Source organism: Anopheles bellator, chromosome 1 (genome assembly GCF_943735745.2).
Source record: "Anopheles bellator chromosome 1, idAnoBellAS_SP24_06.2, whole genome shotgun sequence".
Taxonomy (NCBI): Eukaryota; Metazoa; Arthropoda; class Insecta; order Diptera; family Culicidae; genus Anopheles; species Anopheles bellator.
The window spans coordinates 24,567,317-24,589,737 of NC_071285.1; the positions used below are offsets into that span (position 1 = coordinate 24,567,317).

Sequence of the window (22,421 nt, forward strand, 5' to 3'; positions counted from 1 at the left end):
GATAGTTTGGATGCCCGGACAGACATCTTTTCATCCGCTGGCTCCGCTCCGAATCGTTTGCTGAGTAGCAAGTAATATTATTAAGTATACGTGAATGATAAATAAATAACGAACGATGAACCGTCAATGTTTTTTTAAATTATATTTTGGAAACGTTACCATCCTTTTCATTTTTATAAGGAACTGTTGGAATGTGTATGTGTAACGTGCCGATTCGTCTTCAATGAAGTAGCCGGGATCTAAACTAATGATTGCATCACAAATTAATTGTAATGTCTTTGGATAGAATGACCACTTCAGGTCTTTTCCATCTCTGTGCTGCTCCCACACGTTTTCAGAAAATAATTTAGGATCTACTAAAAAATCAAAAGGGGGCGCAGATCTTCTTCCAGTACGGTGATGACTTATGGCTATGCCCCTTCAACTACAACAAAATACAAACTTTTTCCGCGATACAATTGCGATAAGTCGTAGACAATCACAAACGAAACACAAACAAAATCATGTTACTTACTAAGAATTTATAAGGTTCACTCCTTCGCTGTATTGCCTTAGGCATTTCTTTACCTCGAAATGTCTTCATATGTTCGTTCAATTCCGTTTGATTGTCTTCTGCCCATTTCTTTTCCTGAGTGAAATTTTTTTGGCATAGGAGTTTGTTCTCATTTGTTTTTTGGACCACCCTTCTTCCACGCTTCCGCGCAAATTTTGCCATTACGAACAAATGAACCATTGTAGAAAGATTTTTGTGATGAGATTGCACGCCGCACATAAAGCTCCACATCAGTATATCGAAATCGATATCGATCCTCCATTCCCGATCCGCACAGCACGCCGATGGATTTATTGGTTCCACTCTCAATACGGCACTAAAGCAGAGAAAAGCGAGAGAACGAACCGCAATATGAACACAACGTGCATTTTTTTCGAGGATCGCCATCCAACACCGAGTCATTGCGCGCGGCCGCCATAGCAATCGACGAGAACATTGAGCGTCGCAGCGCGAACAAACCGAGAATTGTCCCATGCATTTACCCTAAAGTAGCTAGCGAAACGCATCAGACGGATTAGCCAGCCAGCGAATAGGTCTAGCAGTAGAATTCATAACAAGTATAGACATTGAGAGTGGCGTTCTATTATTATTGTAAAGGGGCTTACTAGGGGCGGTGTTACGAAAGCCGCAAGCTAGAGCTCGTAACTGCCGTAGGGCAGGCGAACACCACGAAAGAAAAGCGTCAGCAGCAGTTCTAGCTTCTGGTACTTCCGTGATAGCGGCAAGTGCCAACAAGCAACGCGACGTTAGCAAACACGGTATGGAAGGCGAACGACCACAGGAAAAGTGTCATCAGCGGTTCTATTTGAACGGTCGGCGCGCGCGATCGATCGCGATGCGCGTAGCGTCAGTACTTTCGGGGTTTCGGGCTGGTGCGGGGCTCTAGAATTAAGGTATATAAGGCGCGCAAATTTGCGAATAAAATCACTTCTAATTTGGAAGTAAAACGCCTGAGTCGGGTTCTCTTTACCCTAAGAAAGAAATTTTTGATACCTTATCCGGTTCTCTTCGGAGACTGACTTCCTTCTATCTGGGTTGGCATCACTCTGACGAAACCGTTCCAAGGAAGGGACTTATCTCCTCGCGCCTCCCACCGTCAGGTAATAGGTGATCTATCCTGACGGTCCGGTGGTCCGAGTGGTCCGAGTGGTCCAGCCCTCAGCTGTCAGAGGTACCAGGTGTCTAGCCTGACGGTTTGAGGAACGGGCCTACGGTTAGGTCACAGAGCGTAGCTTCAACCGCGAAGGTAGTCCACGAAAACAACAAGGTGACACGCGAGATCATCTGTGACCGACGAGTTTCGCACGGTAAGGTCACGCGGGCAGCCCCATTACATACAGAATGCTTATCGAACAACTGCTAATAGTCCTCGATACGTACAGCAATTGGGTTGAAGTCACGATCAATAACTCTACCACAATGCCTGCGACATAAAACATCCTTGCTGTTTTATTTGCCGCCTATTGAGTACCTGTAGCACTAGTCAGAGGATAACGATCCTCAATTCAATTCCAACGACTTCAGGTTATTTATTCACAGAAGTGGCGTTAAGTACCACTCTCTGAACCTTTCCATCCGGCTACTAACAGACAAGCAACGGAATTAAGTGCAAACCGTCAAGAAAGCACTGAAAGCCATGGGGGTACAACAAACCACAACCTGCAATCGAAGATCAATAATTTTCTTAATCAACATGCCAGGACAGCAGCAGCAGGATGCCAGGCATTGAGACTCTAAAAAAGGAACTGTGTGTGGTATTGGATCGTAAGTGGGAGACAACTCTACGCAACACCATAACCACTTTGAGAGCTTCACTACCAAAGGCGGTCATTGAGGTGCCTTCATGGAGCGAGACCACTGGGAGAGTTGCTACCTTTGCTACAGTGACTATCAAAAATAATCAGGACTCATAGTGAGAGTAAAGCTCAAACTATTATTAATAATTTTGACGTGGGAAAAGTTAGTGCCGATGTCAGGAGTAATGCAAGGGCTGAGATTGGCAATGGCTTGAATTTCAAAACTAGCAAAAATTACGTAGCTAGAACTAATGTAGGGAAACTTGAGACGAAAATACTGTCATTACTCCGAAACAAGAGGTGATTTACACGCTCGATTGGATCCGATAGTACAGTAGGTGTCAGACTTCTGCAATGGTAGGGATGGTCGGATTTTTGCACAATTTGCTGTTTCGGCGAACATTGTGAAAGTAATAGAGAAAGTGCAATCTAAGTTGGGTGAGACCTATTCGGTCACCTTGCCAATGTCCCGAGTAAGGATTATGGGCATGACTGAGACATATTCGTGTAGGAAATAGATTGAGCTTGGATCAACTACATCATGTAGCACCGAATGCCAGTTGCGAGAGACCTAACGAAAACAGCGCGCCTACACCTGTGCTGCGCCTTTTACAGAGAGAACATCGTTCACCATTGCGACACCGCGATAACATGCGATAATTTTATCAGAATACTTAACAAGTGCTTTTACAAAGAGAACATATAACACGGAACCATAATAAAATCAATACAGAAGGAAAGGTGCTTAGTAGCCAACGCTGGAAATTATGAAAGAGGATACATAGAACGACGAATAATCCTTTGTGTTCCAATTTTAGCAAGAAGCATAGATTCATCAAAGGTATTAAATAAATAATATTTGATTCCTAACGACGGTAGCGATTTATAGATGCAACAGGCGCTAATACTAAAAATTGTCCCTCACATTAAACGAAAATAATCCATGGCGGCCGTTTACTTGCTCATATAATTACTATAGTTATCATGGCAAGCTACCTAAGCTTCCTAGTGGTGCAATTGAATCCTACCTTTCTGTAGCTCAAGCTCTGGTGCTGACGTGGAAGATCCGACCGGCATATTTCGCGCAGTACGTAAAAGACATTGTATTCTAAAAATGAAAGAAGCAGTGTAAGTAAACTGGAACTAACGTTGGCAAACGATTGGTCGAAGAACGTACCTAAATTATTTGTATCTTTAAAATGTAAACCACAAACCGTCTAACCAAAGAACCCAATTCAGCCTGAGCTCTGTTCCATGCGCCATCAGACTGGCTTCTTTTGTCGCGCGTTGGCACCACTCCGTCGGTTCTCCGCTAACGACGAATGAAAGTGATATCCGGTCCCGTCCGTAACAAACTGGCTAACGAAAGAGAACATGCTTGTTCTTTGCAATTATACTAAATTCGTTCACCTAGCCAACGGCAGTGTTTCATGAAGCATTAACTGAAAACGTATCAATAAAAAAAAAATAGGATGGATACGTCTACATGAGCGTTTAGGTCAAACTTACCGGAAAAGAACAATTTACTCTTACCAAACTATTTTCCTTGCAGAAATAATCCATCGAGTCACGAGCAGTTAGCGCTGAAGTAGAGTTTTCGGCGCACAGAGCACTCGATTATCCGAAACTCGGCAAGTTGTACAAAAGCAGGCGGTGATGACGCATTACATTTTCTTTGTCCACGATTTTTGCAGTGAAGGCAGCAAATTCGAGCCACACGTAAAACAAAATGGCTGACTCCCTGTGATAAAACGCAAAAGAAACACATTAGGCACATCATTGCATTATTAGACACTACTTTTCGAAGCACTTTACATACATTTTTGTAACTTTAAATTTCGCCATAATACTATACTGTAACATTAGCGTATGTCTTAACTCAGGTTAGACAAAAAGAAATACTATGCAAACTTTCTTACCGGCCGGCAACCGCGAGGACTGTTCATGAAGAGAGTTGACCGTTCAGCGAATATACTCGAATATACACACATTTTATTCCGAATTCGGAATAATTATATATCCGACATATATATGTTCCGAATTTCGATTCCAAATTTCGCGGAACCACTTCTTTTCCGGACAAGTCTTGACACGCGCACAGCACACACTTTTCTGATTTCTGAGTAACGCTCAAGTGCGCGGTAACAAACCTTGCGACGACCTCCCACGACGAAAGGCAATGTTTAAGCGGGAAAACGTTAAAGTCTACTCTTCACCGTTCAAATTTGATTTCTCTGTACCGATTCGCGTTCCCGGTCTCTGTTTTTCTCTTTCGTTTCTCTCAGGGACAAAGCTCGAACGGGAAAGAGATAGCTGACGCTAGAGCGAAAAAGCAAACTTGGAATTTCGCACTTCCGGAGAATCGAATCGAGCTGGCATACCTTCGCCGAACTATAACTTTTGCTCGAATTATGTCCCCGTCCGAAACTCTGCTAGCTTTCCATTTCAAACTGTAACGGAAAACGGTGTACAACGTCGCTATCTTTTCGACTTTCTATGGAGCCAATTTTAAACAATGAAGCAAACTGCTTTCTCCAAGAAAACTGATGAATGTTTCTGTGTGCTCGAGGTCGGTAAAACGGTGATTTGTTTAGTTTTCGTAATAGTTTTTTTTTCTTATGCATTATAGAGACTTTGAGTCGTAATGGCCTAAAGGGCGGTTTACACGCTGCGATCTGCAATGCAATATCGCTCGAAGTGACATCTCCAGAGACGTCATAAATGTCACTGCCGCGGGTGGAAATCTGAAGACTCGACATGCAATTTGTGAACAAATTTCAAAACAGGGTCAGTTTGTCGGTTGACTTGTTGATGTTTTGTTTTGGCCTCTTATTTATATTTTGGACGCTTCGTCAACGTTCGCGAAAGTGTGTAACTGAATTTATAAAAATTTACGAAAGTCTGCCATGTCTTTGGCAACTAAAAAATAAAAAATATAGTGATCGGAATAAAAAGGCGGAGGCATACGATGCCATTTAAAAGCAATTTCCTCGACACTGTAACCTCTTCGCACGTTCTTTTTTCGCTTTTTAACCGAAAAGCACAATGGTAAGGCAAACCAACACAGTGTTGCTTCCATGGCTGATTCCAACATGTCCAACCGACAAACTGGCACTTGTTTGAAATTTGTTCACAAATTGCATGTCGAGTCTTCAGATTTCCACCCGCGGCAGTGACATTTATGACGTCTCCGGAGATGTCACTTCGAGCGATATTGCATTGCAGATCGCAGCGTGTAAACCGCCCTTAACATTCGTCTCTTAAGTTTTCGTAATAGTGTTTATGACTTTTTATTGATTACTTGGCATGGTTGTAGAGGTTTGTTTGATGGCTTTGGCGATTTACATTTGTTTTCTATTTTTCAATTTATATCCGTTGCAAGTGCCGACATGGTTCACGGTGCTAAAAAAATGTTACTGTGGGGCTACATCAAGCGTAACTGTGGGGCTACATGAGGTGTTCCGTAATGTTTTTGACATTAACGATTAATGCCAAACTGCTGTGGCGCTGTCAAAACGTTTACGGCTCACGCGAGGCGTAAACCCGAGCGTAATTATTTTTTTCATACGCTTTGCTTACAAACAGAGGATAATTCAAGTTCTTATTTGCTGGTATAGCAACAAAATCGGAAAAACAGATAAAAAATTCAGAAATCAATTAATTTCTGTTCTATTTCTATTTTCTTGGACCAAAAACACGAACGTAAACACGTTTCACGTTTCGTTTTTATATTTTTGCTGCCACACGAAGCGTAAACGTTTTGACATTACAAATTAATGTTACGCTAGTTTTCACGCTTCGTGTAGCCGACTAGTGACAGCTCCTTGACGATATGTCTTGCATTTCATCGATGAAAGTAGGATCAATAACAAACCAATTTATTAAAGATATTATTATCAATTGATGAAAAGGAGTTTTTTGTACTTACTATAACCATTGTTTGTAATCTTTGTTATGCAACTCATTTGTTTCAGTTTCTATATGAAGCAGATAAAGCAGAACGAAAACCTCGGTGCCAGCTCTGGCACTCCGAAACGGACCATTCGGACCGTTAGTTGGCGAAGGAAGAAATCGTTCCATACAAGATTTCGTTTCGTAAATTTTATTTTATTTTTATGTTCTCACACTGTTCATAGTGTTCAGTGCCGCTCGGGCTACATTCAGTCCGGTAGTTGGTACAAAATTCACCCACCTAATTCAAGATATTATTAGTAAAAATGTATCAAACGTTGTACAGTCCTACTTAAACCCCTTCACAGAGTGTGGTCGCTGGTGATACTGGTGACCGCTGGTGATTTCCGGAGAAATAGTTACAAAACAAAAGATAACAGCAAAAATATACCAGATAAGGAACCGGAAGTAGCAGATCAATTGGCTGAATGCCCCTGGGAAACTTTAAGTTCGTTCGGAAAATTAAAGAGTTATTGTGCTTTTGCCGCTTTCGATACTGCCGTTAGGGTTCATGTGTGGTCCATGAATATCCTCTCAGTTCTTGTTCTTGTTCGTATGTGTCGTCACTTTGCCATCCTTATCGATGTGGTGTGTCAGGTGGGTGACCTGCCCGTTTTGCGACGAGAACGTGTTGATGGTTGCGGCGGGTGCCGATTGTCCGTTCTCGTCAAACCGATTATTCAATCCGCCAGAGCTGCGCCGAAAAGAACATAATCGCGTTAATGTTGCCCGTGTCTGGTAGGGGTCTAGAAACTTAAAAACTATTTTCATCAATGTGGTGTTCCCGCCAAATGGACCACTTAGCTTATAAAGCGAGCATCGCCAACAGTGTGGACCTCCGCAGACCAGAGCCCAGATCAAGCGCCCCGGGGTAAAATAACAAGCAAAGCGAGTAAAATTATCTTCCGCTGGCATCTTGGGTCAGTTTCCAGTTTTTGCTTCGCCGGCGCGAGCGGTGAGCTCATCGTGTAATTAGCCGGCGATGGCTTGTTGTTCACGAACATTAGCTCTGATGATGATAAAAGAGTGCACCATGCGAGAGGTCCGAAAAGAAGGGGCTACATCATTACACCAGCCGGGGAAGTTGCCATTTTAACGGAGGATCCCGGCTCGTCCTACAGGATGTCTATAAATAGTGTGGGCGCTGCAATGGGCAATTGCAGTGCAGGCGAAAATTGATGGCCATCAAGAGTAGCGGGGCCATGATAGTGAGTGCATGATCGACTTGCGCCTTTGCCGGTAGCTGCACGAGACGACCCACAGCCTGGACGAAAGTAGCTAGAGTCCCAGTGTGGAATCGTTGCGGGATGGGATGTTGGCGGACTGTTTGCTACCGCTGCACTCAAGGCAGCGGCAATGGAGCACACGGTGGGTTTTAAATATTTCATTCCACCAGGTCTTCGTTAACGGAGACGGGACTGGCGGAAATGAAACGGTTTATGGGCTTCATTAGGTCTGCTCCGAAATCAGTTATTAGAGAAGCTGTAGCACAAGGGATACCGTGCTCGTTGACCCACACACTATACGTACCCTCCGCTGGTGATGGACACCGACTGGAAGTTGCCACCCTGGCTCGGATTCGGGAACGGAATGTTCGGGAAGTTGACGGGAAATCCAAAGTTGGGCACTGTGTTCAAGCGAAAGAAGGGACACCATTAGATCAAGTAACAGTTTGACCCCACACAAGTACAAGGTGAGCAGCGGCTGAGCTGTCTGCCTATTTACCTAGCTGAGCAGATCGCCGGGCACGGTGGAAAACTTGCTGTTAAACAGACAAACACACATCACATTAATATCTGCCCTCGAACCACAAGGCCACCGCAGAGTTCTTCCTCCTGTCTACTCACCGGAATACTGTCGATGTAGATGAGCGGCGACTGGTAGCCGTTCTCGTCGATCGTATAATAAGCTTTGGGCACGTAGAAACCGGTTTCTGTAAATCAACAACAAAGCCATAGTAGACGAATTGTTTTCTTGTTTATTTTTTTCAGCTTTCGGTGGCCGTGCCAATCCGCTACGAGATGAAGCACCGATCGCGGAGTGTGATAGTAAACAACCGGAACGGAAGAGTAGGGTCAGGAAAGGCCTAGCTTCGCGGGCGAAACCAAATAACTAAGATGATACACCTTCACTGTCGCATGATGTAATGACTCTGTTTCTGCAAGGCTTTCAGATACACTTATTTTTGTGAACAACCCCATTTGTGGGGTTTGCCATCTTTTGTCAACTTTTGCCAAAAACCGGAATCGTCACCGGTAACAGTTGCATAATGGCACGACGCGAAAAAGGCGAGGATGATGAAAAAAGGACGGATGCCTTACACAACCGAACAGGACTGGCCGATACAGTCGATCCAAAATTGGCGCAGACTATTGGCAAAATTGTGTAAGTTAATTACGGCTAATTATGACGGCGACATGCATGCTGAAGTTTTAATCCTTTAAAACCACACCACCATATTAGGGTGTGCTTGAATCGTATCCAGTAATATTGGATAAAAATAATATGGGCAAAAATGTACAGCATAATTCTCCACAAAATATTCTTTTTGAGGATAAAACACTCCAACAGTGAAAGGCGCACAAAAGATTTACAAAGGTTTAACTGCCTTGCAACGTATGACCTAAATGCGTACAAAACCCCTGGACAATTGATGACTTGATAACTACATCTAACGAAGTATCAGAAGTATTAAAATAAAAAGTGTACACGTATCGGTCAATCGAGGCTCAGTATTTGGCATCTTTTCATATTAACATCAACTATTCGAAGGATCTCCAATAGTGCAACTAGCCTCGGTAATCCTGAAACTATTCCACCAATATTTTGCATTACATTATACTCTTGGGCAGCGCTTTACTTTGCACCACTCGTCTTGGAATGAAATCATCATCTTCTCGGCATGTTGAAAAGTGACAAACCTGTAAACGAATCTTACGTCCGCGCAGCAGCAGCCCGGAGGCCACCGTCCGGGGATAACCCAACCCAAGGGAGTTGGGTTTCACAAAAATTCAACTTTTAACACCAAAAAGTAGAAAAACCAGTAATTCCATGCTGAAGCGACTCAAAGTTTCACGTATGCAACAAACGCGTATGTCGAAGCGAAACTGGTTAGCACCGGTTCGGGGGTTTGTGTGTGCCGTTGGAACCACCGTCTTGGTGCCCCGAGGAACGATGACAGCATTCGACGACGGAAACAAGAGCGTGTATCGTGAGCATCTCCGATGACCTACCGAAAGAACTCGGACTCCGAGCACAGAGGGAAACGGAACTAAAGCTCCCTGATGCAGGTGAGCAATGCCATCGTGTGTTTGTGAGGTAAACGTATAAGAGTGTACGATTTGGCCAAAGGAAAAACCGGATTCAGTTCCCGTTCTGTGGCGCAGTCATCGCTGTTTATCGTTGCTGACCGACAAAAACATAGAGGACAGCTTCTTCCCGCACTCCGACTCTGGTCATCGGCTCAAGTAATACAGGGATTCTGCAGGCGCTTTAAAGTTCCGAAATGCATTCCAATCCGTATGATTCGCCTATTGGCTCACCTGCTTGCACTGCGATCACCAGCAGCGCCATGGCAAGTCCGGCCGCGTAACAGTTCATGATGTAGGCTTTTTGCTGGCGAGCCCCTCGCGATATTAGTCACAGCCTGAGGTGCGTTCACAAGGGCTAAAAATACTTGTCTCTGCTTCAAATCACTTCCTCGCTGAGGCGCACAACGACCAAGAGGTCAAGTTCACTGGCAGTTCACCTTCTGCGGGGGGCACAGTCTCGGCAAGTTGCTCGCAATCCGACGAGAAACCTCTTCAGGGCTTCAGGGTTCGACTAACAATGGCGAAACCGGTGTAGTGGCAAGAAACTTTATACATATCCACCGTGGGCAACATCTGTGGGATAGCCGAGATCCACCGCCGCCGTCGTTGTCTTCGGCCGCGGTTTGACACGATCGCGAACGATCCGCGAAGCCATTCCGGGTATCGAAGCAGTCGGCATCGTCGTCTTGCCCTCTCTCCCTCTCTCTGTCTCTCTCTCTCTTTCTTCTTAGTCTGTGGCTGTGGCACAGGTCTCGAATGGAAGACACTATCTTTGGCGGGTTTTCGTGTTTTTCTTCCGGTGGCATTCCAGCGTGTGGTGCTACGCCGTGAACTGAATCGTCTTCTCTCCGCGTTTTTTCGGGAACTCGCCGTTTTCGCTTTCCAGTCGCCCTATGGTGCCGTCCGTTCGTCGTGTTAGTGGTCATCTTCCTCGGAAACAAAGTATCTCATTCTTACCTTGCCATGAATCGAACTCGTCATCTCGGGGGGATGTAACTAACCCGAGCATGCGCATATGCTCGGGAAGTCACCCGGATCGCAGCAGGTTTCAGCTCCTCTTTGCGCACGCTCGAAGCTCACGCAGACAGTTCAGTCTCATTAGGCCGCGAACACAGCCATTAGCATAACTGTTCTTCGTCGTCAACAAATTCGGCTGCTCCACAAAGGTATGCATTGTGCATGCTCTAGGCAGCGCATTGCTTGAACTCTGCATGGTATTTATGCAAAACAGAAACAGGTCACAGACCAGCGCTCGGTTTCGCCATCCAGGCTACGTTTGACCTTTAGTGAAGGCGAGAAAAGGTCGACAATGAAACTGCTAATCGCAGGCTTTCAGCTGTTTGCATATGACTAACACTTCGAAGATTAAAAAGTTCGAAAGTGAATAAAAAAAAAGTCGTTTAAAGAGCTTACGATGCTTTCTTTTAGCCCATCGAAAGTAAATCCTTTTTGTGGCAGTAGACATATGTTAACCGATGTTCCGAATTATTCGCCGTTTCTTTTCTAAAGCAGTTACAGTTATTGTCTTTAACGGTTCTTTCGATTTTTGATTTTCTTATTTAATATACACGAAGCGTGTTTGTTGAAGTGGCCTTAATCGGAATATGGCGTAGGGACTGGTTACAGTCGTTTTCCCAAAAGTCCAAAGAATAAAGTATATAGTGCAATGTTGGTATAATATCGAATTCTTCTAAAGCACACCAAAGCATCGAATTTATGGATTTGTTTATCTTCCCTCCGGTTATCGTCACGAGCCGGCTTGTCGTAAGGCGGCTCGAGAAAGACATCATGCCTGCTCCAATATCTACTTAAGCGACGAACCTCATTCGGCTCGATAGGCTATGTTTGAAATGAATTCGAATGGAAGCTGAATCGAACGAAAAAAATTCGATTTATTGGTTGATGGTCATTAATGGCTTAGTCATTAATTGGGCTCATTTCATTCACCATTGTGACCACACCGTCCCCGAATAGCCAAGCAACAGATGTTCTCAGTACGGAGGCATTGTTTTGTATGCTTCCGAGAACTGGAATACTGATGGATTGGTAAATGTTTCGGCGCCCTGCAATACAGCTGTAATTCGGCTGATAGGAACAGTGTGTGACGGTGCTACTTCACACTAATATTTTCCCCCAACGCCGTGCCGTGAAGCAGGATCATAATCTATTCCACGATTTCCCCACACGCAATGAATTCGATGGTTTGTCCAGCAGATGCCAGCGGTGTACGTATATTCCTTGCGTGATAATGAAGATCGTTGAATGTGTTTATTTTGACAACGGACTTGCGGTGGATGGGAATTTCAGATGCAAAACATCGACGAGACTCGCATGATAGTATGTTGAAGCCATACTGATTACCGCTCCCTGGACATTGAGCATTCTGGGCGACACCGAAACGTTCTCGTTTGGTAATTCAGTGTCGATTTGCAATCGAATCATGAAGTGTGCATACATCTTCGTACTAGTGCTAAGCTTATTCGTGGTGGGAATAGCCAATGGTAAGTGAGGTTGTTGTGCCCATCGTGTGCATTGGTTTTGGTGAACCTTATTGTTGCAATTGATCTACTTCAATAGGCCAAGCCGCGAGTGATCGATTGTGGAACAGCTTACACCGTGCCCGTAGATCTCAGGGACCAGTAAACTACGGATTTCCAACATTTCCCACCTGGGGTCAGGGATCGCAGCTCGGTGGCGGCCAGGGTCAGGGGCTCGGTGGCTTCGGACAGGGCGGTCTCTTCAGTCGGGGCGATTTTGCTGACTTGATGCCAGGTATGAGACGATTTTGTTAAAGGAACCAACCAACAGCAACGAAAATGTGTACTAAACACAAAAATCCCCCTTCGGAACAGATCCGTCACAGTTCAAGGGGAACCAAGGATGGGTCACCAAAAGCTGTGTTTACGACGAAAAAGGAAAAGCAAAATGCGTAGAAAAGAAGGGCGATAAGCCGTAGACCGTTGCGGAAAGCAACCGACCGGGAGGTGCGAGTTTTGTTGCAATTTACGAAAAGTTAACAATAAACATGGCTTTTTAGTTTTGATCGTTATTACAACACAATACATTGTGACATTATAAGGAAGTTTGTGATTTTACTCACCGTAGCAGCTCAGTATGTGATATTGAAGCATTTCGGAAACCACAGCCTAGAATTCCGCGTTCGATTGTTTTTTTTTTGCAATTATTATTACCTTCATAAAAGAATGAAAAGAAGAATATCGCTTCCAAAAAATATCTGTTCAAAACTTGAGCTGAAACAAAAACGGAATTATTGGACACGCGGCATCAGGAACACGCATCACGTCACTTTCATCTGCCTCAAATGAAAGGCTATCTTTAAGATAAATGCACTCCCCCGGTGTCGCAGTGAGCCGGAAAGGAAACGGAAATGAGCAAAATTCTTAACGCTTGTACGAAGTTGCCGGGTACGCAACAAATCTGCAAAAGCGTAGTGGCGCAATGAAGATTTGAGCGAAAACAAAGAATCAAAGTTTGCAAACGGTTGGACGTCTAATGTCGGGAGTAGGCCTTCGGACATTTCTGTCGGGCATCGTGGCGACTTGATAGCACGATGTTGTTGGATTACTTGCTTCGGAGGTAAGCCCGAGGCGGCCACAAAACTATGGATGGAAAAAGCGACGCCCTGGAACGGAGATGCTCGTTACTTGGCTTTCACCTTACGAGCCTTGCCGCTAGCGGCACCACTGGCGGAGGGTGAGGATTGGGCCGAGTTTTGGTCCGCTTCCGGTAGATCGCTTTCCCTCTTTTTCTGTCTCTTGGGTTTTTCAGTCTTGTTTGTGCTAGCCGCGACCTTGGTGCGCTCTTCCGTAGAGCTTTCCCGTTTCGAACGCAGCACGTTCGAAATGAAATCGAAAATTAAATATCCCTGTAGACCAAACACCATGGAGAGCATCAATGCACGCGTGGTTTGCGTGATGTTTTCGATGCTGTAGAATAGAGTGAGCAGGGCCAGCACCATCGTCGCGAAGCGCGTAAGAATAAACAAGACGTTGTGAACCAAGCGCACTGCAAAGAAACAAGGAAACACAAGTTTAATATTTATTGGGAAGACTTTGACAAACTCTAAGCACAACAACACACAGCACACCAACTCAAAATACGTAGGTTCAAATTCGGTACAGGAACCGGAGCAATGATTACGGCTTACGGGACAGAAGTCATCACAGGCTGCTTCGTGAACTCCCACCGTCATATCGCAAAGAAATAATCAGAAAGTGAGCACGTTACGCAACGAAATTGAGCCCACGAAAAGTGAAAGGGAACTCGGGATTGAACTTTTTGGCGTCGTGCTCAAGGTTATCAAAGCGAGAGAATGAAATTGCGATCGACAAAACGCCGGTAAACTTACATTTCGTGAATTTTTCCTCCTTGTCGAAAATGTCGATCAACTGGAATGAGTGCGAAATGAACTCGCAGAAGTAGTGCAGGGTCAGAAGCACCAGGGCGATGCGTTGGAATCTGCGGAGTAAACCAACCATAGATAGGGCCATGCGATGCTGCTTCCGCTTCTCTTCCGAAACAACCATCTTACCCAAGGAAGTAGGCCGTGCCGATGACGAAAAGTCCTCCGAGTGCGTGCTGGACTTTGGGTTTCTGTTCGTCTCGTTTCACCTTCTGGAAGTAAAGCTCCGGCAGCATATGAGCGTAGTAGGCGAGTTGGATGATGAAGAACAGCTTGTGCAGAAAAATCATTGGATGCTCCGGGTATCCTTCCCACAGCCGCTGCAGATTGCCAACGTACTGCTCGCGAACGATCAGTTCCAGCCCCCAGAGGAAGGACATCGCATAGAACACCACCAACTGGCCGGACTCGTTGAAGCGCGACAGTTTGAACTTTGACAGATGCAGTTTTTTGGAAATTTTCTGAAACACAAAGCGTGTCGGAGTAAGCATTGACAATAACGGAAAGTGGCCATTGTTGCTCAATACTCACATCCAGCACGTACTCTTGGAGGATCGCGTGCATGATGATGCAGATGAGGGTGTAGAAGAACACGGCACAGGCGTCCTTCCAGCCGGACGTATACAGGTATTGGACCCCCATCGGGTTCTCTTGCGTTGGATCGGCTCCGGATACATTGTGGCGTAAGGCAATGAAGGTACTAGCTACGGATTGGGTCGGCTGAAAATAGAAAAATCGGACCGCTCAGGCCGTTAAAATCTTCAAACTTGCTCTGCGTCACGGTTGAAGTGCCTAAAGTATGTCACTACGTGGCACTTTTGTTGTTACGATGCTAAGCGTGCTACGATGTGCTGTTGCTAGCTGTATCGTGATTGAGTGCAAACATCGTTGTGCCATTTGGAGAGAGCTTGCTTTGTTGATCAGACGAAGTCAAGTAGCGGGGTAATCCCGCTTGCTTACCTGGAGCATAATTCCCACGACGAAGATCATCGCGAAGCATGACACGATGTCCGCATGGTTTTGAATTACAAACTCGTGGCTGAAGAAGGGAGGATTTTTGCTGGAAGACTTCCTTCCCATGCCGGGCTTGATGGCCATTGTGTGATAAATTCGTATCCAGATTCTGCACCGCGGCTGCTCCTTGCTCTATCACTAGGCGGTCGCGCGCCGACACACGCTCACTGGGATGGCAATTTCGACGGATTGTGAAAGTTTGCACCACTCCAATCCTAAGCGTCACCGGTTGCACTGGAAGTGGTTTTCGTTCGGAATTTGTGCGATAACCCGGCTCGAACCAAAGGGTGTACTTGTGCCGCAAACTTCCAGATTTGTGTGTTGTTATCCCGGAGCCGACGTTCCGTTCCGTGCGGTAAAGGATTGCTAGGATTGCTGCGGTGGACAGAGACAGGACAGCGGCGGCAATTGGTGCGAGCGAAATGACCTATCAACAACAATTCTCCTACGTGTCGAATTTATTCCACGTTGAAGTTTCTCTTGCGTTACACCCGTTACACCCGAGCGAAGTGTCAGTTCGAGTAACGCCTCTCGGATGACATTTGCGTTCGCCAGCGCATTTTGTCGGTTATTTAATTGTTTTTTTGTCTATCGATTTCTACTACTTTTGAAGAAAAGGAAACATTTTGAAATTACCGAACATATCGTGCAAAATATAAGATGTTGCCACTGTGTTGCTTAATTACGAACGAAATTTTTTAACAAATTCCATCATTTAGATTGGCTACTTTCAGGCGTTTTATTTCGACAACAAAAAATCCTTCTCAAGGAGCCAAAACTAGAACCTAAATTTCAAATTTCCAAATTTCAATTCGGCTCTTGACTCTTTTAGCAATTTATATGAAATTTATGGGCCTTTGCCCATAAATTGATTTCGGATTTTGTTTTGAAAGGGATTTGTTTTTGTGATAAATTGTATCCATTAAACGTATTTTCCACTGAAGAAGTTTTAGTTTGCTATATTTGACAACAGTTTCCAATCTCACATTGAGTTTCATGCTGGAAATGTGTTCCATATCAATATGCTCGAAATAAGTGGTAACGTAGAAGTGCCGTAACCAAGCTTTGTTTCGGTCCCACAACCATAGTTTTGCATTTTGATTTATAACTGCGCATACCAAGGGTTTCATCTAACGAGTACTGCAATACTCATAATAACAGAAAATGGTTTACCATTCCATCAGATAATTGTTTGCTCTGCATCTCCGATGCCTCATACGCGATCATGCACGCGTACGAATTGGCTGGGACAGCAGCAAGATGATCTACACCGGAGGGCGGCACCGCACCCTAGTGATAACCATTGCTGTCGTCAAAAATATAGTTGGGGTGCGTTGCCTTAAGGGATTCCTTGAATGCGTAGAGGTAGAAGTTTACTTTTTGTATCGTCGAGCTCTCCCCCATGATGCCAACGCGCCACGCTTTGCCAAACGTGGGTCCTAGACCTCCCTGCACTTCCAGTGAGAAACTGCAACACAAATGGAAAACGTAAAACTTGCCCCACGTTGCCCTGATAGCACCGGAGGCTCGGTTACTCACTTGTCCATTGCGTACTGGGTCACCTTCCACCAATCGACTCCGTTCGGGATCATAATACCGGTTACGGTGGGCAGACGATGGCGAGGATCTTTCACGAATATGTCCAGCCCCATCTTCCCGAGGCCCTCGTACAGGACCTGGGCACATTCCATTCGGCGTTTGATTTGTGACTCCAGGCCCTCTTCAGCGATCTGCGCCAGCGCTTCACGCAGCGCGAAAATCAGATTCGATGCCACGGTGTGATGGTAGCTGTCCAGGGAAAGACGATTAGTTGCCACACCGCCACAGGCCATTGGAGCCTCTTACCGTTTGGGCTCGTCATAACAGCCCCAGAAGTTGCCCAGCAGAAGCAAATCCCAGTAAAACACTTTAGGTTTCGTGTGCCGGTTGCGGATCACCTCACTGGAAGAACGAACGGAAAGTTGTTGTAACCGGCGCCTGTGCCTCGTCCAAACCCTGTACCTACAGTGCTCGGGGGCTGATGGAAATCGGAGTGATGCCGGGTGGCGCACCGAGTACCTTCTGGGCGCCGGTGTACACACCGTCGATTTCCCATTTATCCATGTAGAACGGAACACCGCACAGCGATGCGACGGCATCCACCACCACCAGGCAATTGTTTCGGTGACAGAGCTGCCCAACACCTTCCAGCGGTTGCAGAAGACCGGACGACGAGTCGCCGTGCGTGAGAAACAGGCACTTGGGTTTGTGCTCGGAGATGGCTCTGGCCAGCGTCTCCAGACTGAACGGTCGATCCGGAGGGCCTTCGATCGTGCGAACGTCCGCCCCGTACCGGGTCGCCATCTCGACGGCCCGCTCCGCCCAGATACCGTTGACGGCGATCAGTACCCGGTCGCCCTCCTCCAGCAGATTGCACAGCATGGCCTCCAAAGAAAAAAAAGTAAGTTAAGAAAGTATACAGTTGACAACTGTATACATTTACCTCCATGCCGGCGTGGGCCGATCCACTGACGCACATGGTAGTACGGCTTTCGGTCTGGAAGATGTACCGCAGCCCGTCCTTCACCTCGTCCATCGTGCGGAAGAGCTCCGCGTGGAAGTTGCTCAGCACCGTGTTGGTCATGGCGGTGAGGACGCGCTTCGAGCAGTTCGATGGGCCCGGCCCCATCATGATCTTCTCCGGGATGCACAGCGGCGTGCTGAGTGACGCGGGTGGTGGCGTGAACTTCATTGCTTCTGCTGTAACCGAGCGATAGGCGTTAGAGTGTCGCGTAATCTCAAAGCGCTGCTTTGGCAATAACAAAAAAAATTCTCTGTACGTTAATTATGACCCAAATGGCCACTTCCGGCCATTCGTTGGTTCCGCGACGCAAATAGTGCGACAACTGCGTCGACCCTGTAATAACAGCCAGTTTTTGGCGGCGTATCACCCTTGAACCACACCACAGCGACCAGAAACTAACATTTGGCCAATTATTATGCCGCTTGATCATCAAGGACGCTGGGTGATAAGCGGGAACGGGACCAATTTGATCAAAAGTACCGATCGGTCGGGCACGTTTGCTATAGGGTTTGCTCGTTATCAAACAAAGGACGGGAGGAACAGGACAGATAGGCCAAAAGCGGGATCGTCCTGAGGGTTCAAATCGAAATGACTCTGGCGTTCAGCAGAGCCACGCAGGGGCTGCTGGTGAAAACAGTGTGTGGAATTTACCTCTAAACTGAGACATGCTCAAGTGTTTCAGCCACTCACCGGACGTACTTCAGCTTTCTTGGGGGGCCACTTGAATCTATTTACGCCTCTTGCCGTGTTTGGCTTAGAAATTACCCTCAAGGTGGTCTAAACACAATCTAAACACAAACACTGTTTTTGCGACCCGTAAGCCCTGGGATTCTAAGAATGTAGCTCAGCAAATCTCCTGTTCCCTGTTGTTTTGTTTTATTCTATGTCCACGTGTTGCGTATATTCCGAACGCTTTAAGGCAACGTTTTTGTGGAAGGTTATGAACACACAAAAAATTAAAATACTTCACTAGATGCCTACGTAAAGTGCGTTCTGAAACTTAAATCACCTGATTCTAGAGATGGTGGTCGATCGAAATCGTATTCGCCGAAAGAGGGAAGAGTTTCTAACACATTTGACACCACACACACTGCGCACTCCGAGCCAGGCGACGTATCAAAGCCAAATGATCGGTGATCCGAAGCAAAGTTGCTCGTTGTACTGATTAGAAACCTAATTCCTCGTTTTTTGTCACATTACTGTCCCTTTTCGTCGCGAGAGGATCGTCCGGTGGCGAGATAATAAAAGGCTCCGTGTAGAGGAGAGCTAGTGCCTCGCTATTATCTGTGCATTAGGCAGACTTTTGGTCCCGTATTAGGGCACCCTTTTTTTCTCTGTAAGTCGTACAGTGTAACGATTGTCAACGACTCACAGAGCTTCTCTTTCGGGGAACTCCACACGGGACTTTTGCGACCAACTGCAACGAAGCACTTTATGGGCCCAATAGTTAGGTTTTATAATGCTTTCCGAGAAACAGGCAGTGAGTGTTTTATTGTACTTGCTACGGGGGCTCGTGGCATGAAGTGGAACCACCAACGTTTGCCACTGGGAGTTGCAGTTTGAGTAGTTTTCAGAAGATATCTACAGAAAAAAAACCCTCGGCAACTTTTTTTGCTTTATGATGACTGAATTTCAACATATGAAAGCCGAATGGATTAACGCACAAGATTGTGAGGAATTACGGCAAATGACGGGATCGGCGAAATTAGTGCACTGCGCAAAGCGTAGATGGTTGTTCCAAATTAACGATAAACACTTACAATCACCGGACACTCGAAAAGTTACTGAAAACTACGCAACTGACACCGGGAACCGTTGTAGCTTGGGCGAAGCTTGAAGAGCAACCGGTTCCATCGACGGCCCGTTCGTTTATGGGATCTGCAGCAAACACCTTGCTACAACAGTCCCTTTAGTACATCGGCTATCTGTTCTATCGATGCATTTCTCGTGATTGCACCAATCGGTAATCATCATCCGCTGATTAGCTGGCGTAGTGCCGGGGGCTATAATTCACTCATCAATCAGGCAGGTGCCGAGCGCACCTTACTGATGCAGTGCTGACGCTTACCTTAGGGGCTGATGCTGAAGGATCGAGGGATTCCCTTGTGATCCTAAGAGCCAAATAGCCTGTTCGGGAGTGTTAACTGCGACTTGCGCCCTACCTGTCGCTGTTCGATGTCTATCGGAATGGTTTATCTAAATGCCTTAAAATCTAAATGACAGTAGCAGCAGCGTTGGATTGCAGAATCGATCGGACGATTTTTAGATTGTCTTTCGCGTAAAACACTCGCCCTTGTTGTCACACCGTGGTTAGCGATCAGCGAACGCCTTAGCGACTACTACTTACCTACAGCGAAGGCACGGAATTACTGGAGGCAAGACTCGGGAAGACTTTCGTTTAGAGATCCCCCGAAAACACCGTCATGGGTGGCTCCGTGGTATCATAAATTATATTAAACCACGTGCCATAAATGATCTTTTGCCGTCATATTTATTTTTGGGATGCGCTGCGGGGTGCTAAAACGCAGATAGCAGATGCAGATGTGGCGTGATAGCAAGATTTTGGCTTTTATTGCTAGCTGCAAACGGCGGATAACGGGTGAGTTATTTGTCGCTTGTTTTGTGCCATTCTTCAGATATTAGTTTACTGTTTTTGGGAAGTGACCACGACCAGATCCCGGTAAGACGCATTAATCCGGTGCAAGTGATCTGATCGGAACTGGTGGCTAATGGCACGATTTCAGTACGGGTCAGGACCGATAGAGGCTGTGGCAGGAGGAAGTCGGAAAAACCGCACTGGAAAATCAATGAGAGGTTCGCTTCGACCGGCCCGCGGATCGAAACCCGGCCGGTGCAGTATCGAGGATCTTAACTGCGTGCCCCAAGGTTGATTAATTTAGCTGAACGATGCGACGTAACGACTTTTGAATAAGTTGAATAAAAACATGATTTATTTAAAAAGATCTACTTGATTAGAAATGATTCTAACAGAGCGCCGCAAGAGGTTAGTACGTGGTAGTGGCCGCACGGTTTTGTGTATGCCCATGCTCTCCCTCTCTCTCTCTCTCTCTCTCTCTCTCTTTCTCTCTCGCACTCGCTCCTTAATGTTTACCATCACCCTTTTTGTAGCCATGCTCGCTGCCGCCCGATTTGCCGCCCTTCTTGCCAAACTTGTCCTTGTGCGAAAAGTGCGACTCGTGGCCGTGCTTGTGCTTCCAGCCCTTGTGCTCGTCATCGAAATGGCCCTTGTCCGAGTGGCCCTTTTTCGCGTATTTGTCCTCCTTGTGCGCGGACTCGTGGTGGCCGCCCTTTTTGTGATCGCCACCGGCCTTCTTATGGAACTCGTTGAAGTCACCAAACTTCTTATGGTGGCCCTCCTTGTGGTGATCGTCGTAGAACTTGTGCTCCTTGTGGTAGTCGTCCTTGTGCGACTTGTGGTGGTACCCGGTCGTCTTCGAGCCCTTCTTGTGGCCCTTCTTGTGGCCCTTCTTACCGTGCTTCGAGCCCTTCTTCTCCTCGTGGTGCTTCTTGAAGTGGCCGCCCTCGTCGTGGCTCTCCTTCTTGTGGCCGCCCTCCTCGCCGTAGTGCGACTCGTGCTCCTCCTTGCCCTTGCTGCCCTTTTCTGCCTTCTCCAGGCCGTGCTTCTTCTCGTACCCCTTGTCGCCCTTGTCGCCTTTTTTCGAGTGATGATCGCCGCCATGTTCACTGCCACCGCTCTCTTCGAAGCCACTCTCCTTCTTCTTCTCGTGCCCGCTGGCCAGCGTCACCAGCAGCGCTAACGCCAGCAGCGCCAGGATCCACACTTTTCTCATTCTGTTCTCGTTGCTTACTGTCCTGTTAGCACGCACCGCACGCGGTGCAGTCCGATTGCAGACAGATCGTGGATTGCACTACACGAGGAAGAATCACGGGCACGCACTCAAGCACGTTGGTTTCGATCCAGGACAATCCCCTCTGGTGCCCGAGGCAGGTTAGGCGAGCTGTGGCGACTGACTGTCGTGCACCTGCTACCACGTATTTATATCGATACCGGAGAGCTACTGAACCGTACCGTTCACTCCTTCTCTACCGTTGAATGCAAATGCAGCTGAGCCGAGAGCTGACAATTGCCCAGTTGGTGACTTGGGCCGTTTTTATGTTGTGCTTTCGATCAATTGGTTCCAGCAATAGTTGGTTCACGCATTGCACACTCGGACTCGTTACGGAGCTAGTGCGACAGGGACGGCTTGGCGTGCGATCGATTTGTCGTGCCAGTCTGGGACGCCGGACTCGCCTATCATTCGGCTGGCCAGATGAACACCGCGGCGAAAAAGTGATGCGTCCCTTGCTGCGGGACAGCAACGGATCGGGGCCTGGCAAAAATAAAGGCTTTTCTCATTTACTGCAGTTTCGACGAAACAGCGTATAAAGAACGAATGCCTAAGATGACTTATAAACTATATTTTATTCAAATGTTTTACTTCACTTTTTTTTCACTGTTAAATTTTTGTCTGTACTAAAATGAGTTGATTTTGTTTTTAACCACTCTTCGCTATCCAACAGTAGTCTTTGCGTAGGGTTATTTGTAAGGTTTAATATTTATTTACTGTTGCGAAGTAATAGTTTCTTTTCCGAGTTTTCCGATCAAACATCGTGCCGATGTGATGAAGGCATAGCTGCGTCGGTGTGATGCAAGAAGCCGAAGTTTGTTCTTGCTGGACAGGGGTTAGGACCACTTGGAGCGCATCGAAGATTGGGACCGAGATTGTTTTCAGCTTCTCGCTCTTGCGTCCACTTTCTGCTCGCTACAATTATCAACGCGCCCGCCTTC

The 22,421-nt window shown here is 46.4% G+C and overlaps 5 protein-coding genes and 1 long non-coding RNA gene across 9 annotated transcripts; 1 reads left to right on the forward strand and 5 right to left on the reverse strand.

The window, feature by feature from the left end:
• Positions 1 to 267: 267 nt before the first annotated feature.
• LOC131205340 (uncharacterized) lies at positions 268 to 3,761 on the reverse strand. Its single transcript, XR_009156740.1, has 3 exons — positions 3,527 to 3,761; positions 3,378 to 3,457; positions 268 to 869 (listed from the first exon to the last, which is right to left on the reverse strand). It is a non-coding gene; the product is annotated as an uncharacterized LOC131205340 (long non-coding RNA).
• Positions 3,762 to 6,821: 3,060 nt separating this feature from the next.
• On the reverse strand, positions 6,822 to 10,148 carry LOC131216558 (uncharacterized). The gene is made up of 5 exons (XM_058211078.1): positions 9,843 to 10,148; positions 8,148 to 8,233; positions 8,026 to 8,062; positions 7,831 to 7,927; positions 6,822 to 6,994 (listed from the first exon to the last, which is right to left on the reverse strand). The coding sequence occupies exons 1-5, from the start codon at positions 9,898 to 9,900 to the stop codon at positions 6,835 to 6,837; spliced, it is 438 nt and encodes a 145-aa protein (XP_058067061.1). The 5' UTR covers positions 9,901 to 10,148; the 3' UTR covers positions 6,822 to 6,834.
• A 1,825-nt stretch (positions 10,149 to 11,973) lies between these two features.
• LOC131206882 (uncharacterized) lies at positions 11,974 to 12,673 on the forward strand. Its single transcript, XM_058199474.1, has 3 exons — positions 11,974 to 12,112; positions 12,189 to 12,383; positions 12,464 to 12,673. Exons 1-3 carry the CDS (start codon positions 12,052 to 12,054, stop codon positions 12,565 to 12,567), a joined length of 360 nt encoding a protein of 119 aa, XP_058055457.1. The 5' UTR covers positions 11,974 to 12,051; the 3' UTR covers positions 12,568 to 12,673.
• A 473-nt stretch (positions 12,674 to 13,146) lies between these two features.
• On the reverse strand, positions 13,147 to 15,442 carry LOC131206873 (translocating chain-associated membrane protein 1). The gene is made up of 5 exons (XM_058199462.1): positions 14,995 to 15,442; positions 14,566 to 14,754; positions 14,164 to 14,495; positions 13,981 to 14,090; positions 13,147 to 13,637 (listed from the first exon to the last, which is right to left on the reverse strand). Exons 1-5 carry the CDS (start codon positions 15,130 to 15,132, stop codon positions 13,273 to 13,275), a joined length of 1,134 nt encoding a protein of 377 aa, XP_058055445.1. The 5' UTR covers positions 15,133 to 15,442; the 3' UTR covers positions 13,147 to 13,272.
• Positions 15,443 to 16,028: 586 nt separating this feature from the next.
• Positions 16,029 to 19,478, reverse strand: LOC131215017 (3-hydroxykynurenine transaminase). Of its 4 annotated transcripts, none has more exons than XM_058209389.1 (6): positions 19,372 to 19,478; positions 17,531 to 17,787; positions 17,054 to 17,472; positions 16,894 to 16,989; positions 16,588 to 16,836; positions 16,029 to 16,516 (listed from the first exon to the last, which is right to left on the reverse strand). In XM_058209389.1, the coding sequence occupies exons 2-6, from the start codon at positions 17,777 to 17,779 to the stop codon at positions 16,339 to 16,341; spliced, it is 1,191 nt and encodes a 396-aa protein (XP_058065372.1). In that variant the 5' UTR covers positions 17,780 to 17,787; positions 19,372 to 19,478; the 3' UTR covers positions 16,029 to 16,338. The 4 variants fall into 4 exon arrangements, with proteins under 4 accessions (XP_058065372.1, XP_058065374.1, XP_058065371.1 ...); XM_058209391.1 differs by having other exon boundaries at positions 17,531 to 17,833; positions 19,372 to 19,462; XM_058209388.1 differs by lacking the exon at positions 19,372 to 19,478 and adding an exon at positions 18,621 to 18,764.
• Positions 19,479 to 20,710: 1,232 nt separating this feature from the next.
• Positions 20,711 to 21,779, reverse strand: LOC131216658 (histidine-rich glycoprotein-like). The gene has a single exon (XM_058211211.1). The coding sequence runs from the start codon at positions 21,421 to 21,423 to the stop codon at positions 20,713 to 20,715; it is 711 nt and encodes a 236-aa protein (XP_058067194.1). The 5' UTR covers positions 21,424 to 21,779; the 3' UTR covers positions 20,711 to 20,712.
• Positions 21,780 to 22,421: the final 642 nt, after the last annotated feature.

Coding starts and splice junctions, on each gene's coding strand:
- LOC131206882 (XM_058199474.1), top strand. CDS start 12,052: ATGAAGTGTGCATACATCTTCGTACTAGTGCTAAGCTTATTCGTGGTG. Junction 12,113..12,188: donor CGTGGTGGGAATAGCCAATG/GTAAGTGAGGTT, acceptor CTACTTCAATAG/GCCAAGCCGCGAGTGATCGA. Junction 12,384..12,463: donor TTTTGCTGACTTGATGCCAG/GTATGAGACGAT, acceptor CCTTCGGAACAG/ATCCGTCACAGTTCAAGGGG.
- LOC131216658 (XM_058211211.1), bottom strand. CDS start 21,423: ATGAGAAAAGTGTGGATCCTGGCGCTGCTGGCGTTAGCGCTGCTGGTG.
- LOC131215017 (XM_058209389.1), bottom strand. CDS start 17,779: ATGAAGTTCACGCCACCACCCGCGTCACTCAGCACGCCGCTGTGCATC. Junction 17,473..17,530: donor CGGCCCACGCCGGCATGGAG/GTAAATGTATAC, acceptor TTTTCTTTGGAG/GCCATGCTGTGCAATCTGCT. Junction 16,837..16,893: donor TGTTATGACGAGCCCAAACG/GTAAGAGGCTCC, acceptor TTCCCTGGACAG/CTACCATCACACCGTGGCAT.
- LOC131216558 (XM_058211078.1), bottom strand. CDS start 9,900: ATGAACTGTTACGCGGCCGGACTTGCCATGGCGCTGCTGGTGATCGCA. Junction 8,234..9,842: donor GGTGATCGCAGTGCAAGCAG/GTGAGCCAATAG, acceptor GTTGATTTACAG/AAACCGGTTTCTACGTGCCC. Junction 8,063..8,147: donor TCTACATCGACAGTATTCCG/GTGAGTAGACAG, acceptor TCTGTTTAACAG/CAAGTTTTCCACCGTGCCCG.
- LOC131206873 (XM_058199462.1), bottom strand. CDS start 15,132: ATGGCCATCAAGCCCGGCATGGGAAGGAAGTCTTCCAGCAAAAATCCT. Junction 14,755..14,994: donor TCGTGGGAATTATGCTCCAG/GTAAGCAAGCGG, acceptor TTCTATTTTCAG/CCGACCCAATCCGTAGCTAG. Junction 13,638..13,980: donor GGAGGAAAAATTCACGAAAT/GTAAGTTTACCG, acceptor GTTTCTTTGCAG/TGCGCTTGGTTCACAACGTC.